General features: G+C 37.5%; 2 protein-coding genes across 5 annotated transcripts in view; one reads left to right on the top strand and one right to left on the bottom strand.

Moving 5' to 3' along the window:
* LOC138014479 (uncharacterized) lies at positions 1 to 2,560 on the top strand. The gene has a single exon (XM_068861555.1). The coding sequence runs from the start codon at positions 1 to 3 to the stop codon at positions 925 to 927; it is 927 nt and encodes a 308-aa protein (XP_068717656.1). The 3' UTR covers positions 928 to 2,560.
* LOC138014480 (PIH1 domain-containing protein 1-like) overlaps positions 1,885 to 6,336 on the bottom strand; it is a 9,197-nt gene continuing 4,745 nt past the window's right edge. For 2 of the 4 annotated variants that reach the window (XM_068861559.1, XM_068861558.1), the window contains exons 3-5: positions 6,118 to 6,251; positions 4,532 to 4,675; positions 1,885 to 2,535 (exon numbers count right to left, since the gene is read on the bottom strand). In XM_068861559.1, the coding sequence (XP_068717660.1) occupies positions 2,497 to 2,535; positions 4,532 to 4,675; positions 6,118 to 6,251 (317 nt within the window). In that variant the 3' untranslated portion in view covers positions 1,885 to 2,496. Of the gene's footprint in view, positions 3,117 to 4,531; positions 4,676 to 6,117; positions 6,252 to 6,336 lie in introns of all 4 variants that reach the window. The other 2 variants (XM_068861556.1, XM_068861557.1) reach the window with 1 other exon arrangement.

Here is a 6,336-nt window from a genome sequence, read left to right as displayed (position 1 = left end):
ATGAAAACGACTTTCGATCACAATTTGAGCTCAACAATGAAAACACATTCTCGTGTTTCGGTCATTCTTACTATATCTGGTATTTTACTCATAAAACTTGCAAGTTCGCGTTGTTCTAAAGACACAGATTGCATAACTCCTAAGGAAATGTGTTGCAGAAGAGATTTCACTTGCAAAACGATTCCACGATGTCAAATTTCCGCGCAAATGTGTATGGTAGACAGTAATTGTCCTGCTGGGAAGCAATGCATTCATTCAATTTGTAAAGACAGAACTGAGGCAACAAAGCTGCCGTCTAATTGCAATTCTGACCAAGACTGCTCCAAGTACGCACACTTGTCGAAATGTTGTGATCGGGTATGCAAATCTAAGGTTTGGTGTGCGATTTCAACAACGAAAGCGCCATTGGATCGAACCAGAACGATATCGTGCCAAAGCTGGAGAGACTGTGCAAGTGGGGACAGCTGCGAAGGAGGAAACTGCAAACACAATTCTAATGCCTTGCTCACAAAGGCCGGATTTCTGTCGGCTGCCATTCTAACCGGCTCTGTATTTCTTCTGCTTTTGTGTTGCTGTTTTGTACGGGAGGGTAGATACAGTCGTCAGAGATACGCTGAACGACGACGAAGATCAAGAAATCGGAGGCGATCTAGACAAAGAAGACGACGATCGAGCCACCACACAACTGCAGTGGCAAATACTGCATTCAGAACTGAGGACAGTCCTGAATGTGAGGGAGGTTTCTTCATCCCTCCTCCAGAATACCCCAGGGATTTGATCAGTCCCGTTGGCACTGATACTCTGCAACTCGGCGAGCAGAGTTTTTCACCACCCCCTTACTCTACATTGTCATTTGAACTCCCACCATCTTATGAAGAGGTGATTCAAACTGGACAGAGAACTGATGCTTTAGCTGAGGTGGCATAACAATCCACTAAATTTTATCTTACTTGTATGTATACATTCAGGATAAATCATTATGGTTAGATTCTGGTTCTTCTTCGTTCCCAAGAGTCGTAACGCAATATGCATGAACCACCAAATGGAGAAAAACTTTCTTCGCTGACGTCACTCCCAGTGTCATAAACATCATCATCATTAACAACAATGTGTGCACAAAACCCTTCATAATTTACCTTGTTACTGTTTGCAATGAGCAGGATATGGCAAATTGCAGTTAAGATTTTAGCACATGGACCATGCAATCTTTTTCACCACAACTACAGCAATCAGAGCACTATTGAACAGGGGGAGTAATTTCAGAAGCCATACTGTGATGTTATCACTATATGGCTTCTGTGTGACTCACACTAAAACTTTAAAATGTTGGCCATCAGAATTTGTTACTTTAACCACGATAAAACCGATCACTAAAAATCAAGCAAAATCGTTAACTTTAGTCTTTACTATTTTTAAGCAATTGATACACTTTTGAGATGGAAGTCAAGGGTACATTTCCATCATAACGGTTAGGGGATATACTGTAAAATTCCGAAAATAAGCCCCTCCATGTATAAGCCCCTCCAAATATAAGCCCCCCCCAAAGTGGTAATGCACAAAAAGCCCCGTTAAATTGCCCCTCCAAATATAAGCCCCCCAGGAGCTTGTACTTGGAAAATTTGCCCTCAAATACAAAGTAAAACAAAGCAACAACGGTAAATTTACCTCCAACTATAAGACTAGCCCAATTGATTTGGAAGCGCAAATTTCCCTCCGGAGATAAACCCCTCCGAATATAAGCCCCTCCAAAAATAAGCCCCTCCAAAAGGGCCTTTGAAAAATATAAGCCCCGGGGCTTATTTTCGGAATTTTACAGTATACCATTTCGAGCGTTCTGACTTAAAAGCTGCAACATTATTTGTACTAAAGTGAATAGCAAAAATGTGAAAAATTCCCATTTTAATCTCTCCAGGAAATATTGGTAACTACAGGCTGTATATTTACACGAAATACGTAAAAAATTACAAGGACAAGCCACAGCTAATAAATATTTTTATAGTTAAAATTTTACATTGCTTCCTGATGTTTTAAATTAAGTCAGCATTTATACCAAAAACTTTTATTTAAAAACAAAAAGGACCAATCTTTCAATGCCTTCACGGAATCTTTAATCAAGTTGTCTCCCATGATTTCACACACGCTGCTAGTCACAAATAAACAGCAGAAAAAAGTACTGTATATTTTCCGCAGATCTTTTAAGAGGGTACGTTGCATAGGCATCACTCCAACAGAATGACTGTGTGGGAAAATATATGCGTGAATGGCAACTACATGGAAGGAGCCAACAAATCCCTTTCACTAGAAGCCAGCTCTTGACACTAATGCAATTGCTGCTTAGCTCTTCGAGTCCTGGCTTATGGTTACTTCAGGTGGCCAGTACTCTAGTTAAGCTTCATTACATCCATTTTTCTTTCTTTCACATTTATTCGTATTATTAGTACAAATGGAGCTTGTTGTTGTTAATTTCATAACAGTATGTATACCATTGGCATCCTTTCAACTTTTGTTTAACACAGGCAAAGTAATTGTGAGAATCTGGTGAGATAATGCAAACAGAATGAGATGAATAATAGTATACAGACACAAGCACTTGACAATGCAAAACAAACTTTCCTGTGTTTACAAACTTTAAGGCAGCAAAGCTAAGTAGGTTTAAAAACCACTATCTGCAAGAAAGTAAATAATCTCTTTTCTGTTTCTCTGTTGGTGATCAGTTTTCATGATAAAATTAATAAAAGGGGGCTTAAAATTGATCTAAAAGCTTCAGAAAGTTTCGAATCAAAACTCTGATTCTTCTTCGGGGGACAATGAATTTAAAAATTTGAAATCACTGCTTTATATTTTGGCCCCCAAGAGATGTTAGGAGCAGCACACATGCCCTTGGGAACTCCCTTTTTCCAATGACAGAGTTCTTCTCAACATTCAAGTGCAAGGATTCCAGAAAAAATTATGCGTTGCACTGCTTTTTTCATTCAGACAGCAGTATACATTATGTTAGTGTACAACATATTTATAACTAGGATCCTACCCAATTTCTGCAGTTGTTTTACCTTCTAAAACTTGTTTTTATTGAAATTACTGCTGGTATACAGTACTGGCCACAGGAATAGCAGCACCTACATGCACGTAAAATGTTTGCAACATGGCGGATTTACGCGCAAAATATGCGGGCATTAAAATATGCGCACATAATGTTTACACGAACTATTACACATGCCTGAAATGACACACAGTCTGCATGTAATTTGACATGAGTAAAATTGGCATGTCCATTACACGCAACTTGCGTGTATTTTTCACTTGGCAATGTACATGAATCTAACAATGAAAGTTAGAATCACAGAGTCGGTATTTCTGTTTGACGCGGTCCGCAGTCTGCAAGTGTCAGACACCAGCTTGTTTTGGCGTTTGTAAATTAATGTAACTGGTGAAAAATAATACCCTCCCAGCAATACAGTGTAGACTGACCAAATTATATTTTAACAACAGCAAAGTAAAACTTTTAATAAATCTGAACTACTGTAAATACAGACACATTGTTTAATTTTGGGAGTGCGGTTAACATCCTCCTGCCAACAAACGGCTGGATCACTGGTATGTATTGTTTGTTTGTAATGTGGCACCCGTCGCAATAGGACATTTGCACAGTCCCATAGTCCTTCAAGTTTTGCTTGTCTCATGTTAATTAGAGCTATTGTTATTTTTACCCCACTGGCAATACAAAATTTAAATAAGAAAAGAAAATCAAACTGAATTCTGGTAGTTGTAGTCAAAGTTTCCAATTGTATTTCGTATTCAGCCAATAAAATATTGTATTTTGTACTTGGCAGGAAGGTGACGTTCTGATTGGTGGAAAATACAATGTGCTCTTTGCATGATAATGTCACATTTTACAAAATCCGCCATGTTGGATGACAAAAGAATGCAACAGCCTCCAAAACAAAGCAATTTCAACCAGCCATGCCAAGCCTGACTTTTCTTAGTTTTGGATGTCCCAGTTTGTAGCTTGCCATCCAGCAGGGCAGATTTTATACCATGTGACAGTTTCATGCAAAGGACCCATAGGCTGGACCAGTGATCCAGCCATGGTGTGCAAGGAAGGAACACAGGAGCACAAAACAGCTGGTCAATCAAGCCCATACTGGATATTGAACTATCCTCCCTTATATGTTTTTAGGCACTGTGACAATGTAAATACTCTTACTAACTGTACAATGTACTAATAAATGAATAAACTTGAGTTCGGTTCCACTCTAATCTTTTTTCATCTTGTTTCCCACAATGTTTGGCTCATTTTTCTGAATTTCTTAACACACTGTTAGTTGGGCCTGGAAAGTGATGTTATAGGCAAATTGTGTTGACTGCTTCAAATTTACTCTTGAATTCATTGAGAAAAGAAACAAAATAGGGAAAAAAGTCACTAAAGTTTGAAAAATATTAATAGATGGTTGTCAGTTACATGTACCATTGATGACTATTTCTTGCCAGTTTCTCACTCTTGAATTGCATTTGATATTAACAGTTTTCCTACCTTTGATTTCCTGTTAAATTGAGCACCACACATCTCATTGTCAACTTCAAAAGGCAAATTAATGTCAAGATGATACCTCACTGGATTCACATGAAGAAGTAATCTATCTTCCCCAATATCTAACGTTGTGTCCTTTGTTGATTTCTCCATGAAACAAAAAATTAAAATATTATTTAAAAAAAGGAAAACATGATTACTGCTTTCTTTAAGTACTGCTTTATTTATTTTGTATATAACAAACAGCTCTTACCAAACAGGGGATGGCAAATGGTACCTCCAAAATTTTGGCACTTGCAAACTTTCATCCAATCTCAAAATCTCAACAGCCTTTGCAAAGAGCCTCGAAATCTCGTTTATATTGCATTTATTTCAGTGTGAGCTAGGCCTTCATGTTTTGTTCTTGGTCTTAGATTCCCAAACAAGGGTCTCGGATTTTAACATTTGCCATCCCTCAAACAGGTTCAAAGTACATGTGCCTATACTTTAAGTTACAGCCTAAGTTTTTCCCATTTGAATTTATGGCCCCAATATGAAGAACAATGATCTTAAATTGAAGTAGAAAAGTTAAGGAGCCTAAACTTACAGTATGTCCTAAGAAACAAGAGGCTAGTAAGATATTAATTATTTTATTATATCTCATGCTTATCAAATGGTTTGGATAAAGCACACTTCAACCATTAGTGGGCTGAACTGGTTAACACAGCCTGCCGAACAGACATACTCTACTTTGATGCTCCTCTAGTTAGGAGAATAATAATATTGTTAATTTGCCTATTGAAAGGCCTCTTTTAAGTCTCTTCAGAAAAGTCCTTCTAAAGGCTTCCCATTTGGCAAAAAGGAAACGGGTGTGCTCATTAATAGTATCCTTTCATCATCACTGTTGAAACAAGCAAGGATGGCATGGATGTGTCAAGTTCCTAACAGCAGCATTGATGCTACCGTCAGTTGGTGGTGAAAACCGTAGAACTATTGCCCCATGTACATGTAGCTGTGTGTTTAGTTTGGTACAGTATGCTCTAACAAAGCAGGATTTTCCATTTTGATAAATTAAAACAGTGAGATAACATAGCACAAAAAGATGATTTTAACTCATTTATTCCTGCAAAGATTACAACATTTTCGGACGCAAATTGCACACAAATTGCTCAGAGGAGAATAGCAAAGGATATCTGGAGTTTGAGTAGCCAATTAGAGCACAAGTTCAATGCTATCCACTGTTTTAGTATATATTAACAATATTTAGCAACTATTCACCGATGTGGAGGTGGCTTTTAGTGGTGGATACTGCGAGATAAACATCCACCACTAGCCACCAACACTGACGTGAATACATGTAGTTGTTTTAGTATAAAAATTAATAATACTAAAACAGTGAAATAATATATGACAAAAAGATGATTATTTTTAACTCAAATTCCACGCAAATTGCTCAGAAGTGAATAGCAAAGGATATCCAAAGTTTGAGTAGCCACACATCGCATGCGTTCAACGCTATCCACTGTTTTAGTATGTACTAAAACAGAATATTGCATAAAGTGGTCTAAATTAAATTTTTATTTTAGTAACTTGCAAACTTAAGGACTCACAATTTCAGGTAATAAGATTTCTATAACAAGAAATTCTGGCCTTCCCTGTGGTGGTTCCTGTATTATTTTATACTTGGGTATGGAACCCTTCGATAAAGAGTTGACTTCCTCTATTTTTGGTGCCTTGGATGGAGCTGGAAAATGAACGGCGATAATAATTGCTTTGTTATTATTGATGGTAATATAACTTTCCATAATGAATAATTGTCAATTTTAGGT

This window comes from Montipora capricornis, chromosome 8, assembly GCF_036669925.1.
Source record: "Montipora capricornis isolate CH-2021 chromosome 8, ASM3666992v2, whole genome shotgun sequence".
In the NCBI taxonomy this organism is placed as follows: Eukaryota; Metazoa; Cnidaria; class Anthozoa; order Scleractinia; family Acroporidae; genus Montipora; species Montipora capricornis.
Note: the sequence above shows the minus strand (reverse complement) of the source record. Positions and strands in the feature narration are given on the sequence as shown.

Bases quoted from the DNA above. Each gene is read 5' to 3' on its own strand.
- LOC138014479 (XM_068861555.1), top strand. From the start codon at position 1: ATGAAAACGACTTTCGATCACAATTTGAGCTCAACAATGAAAACACAT.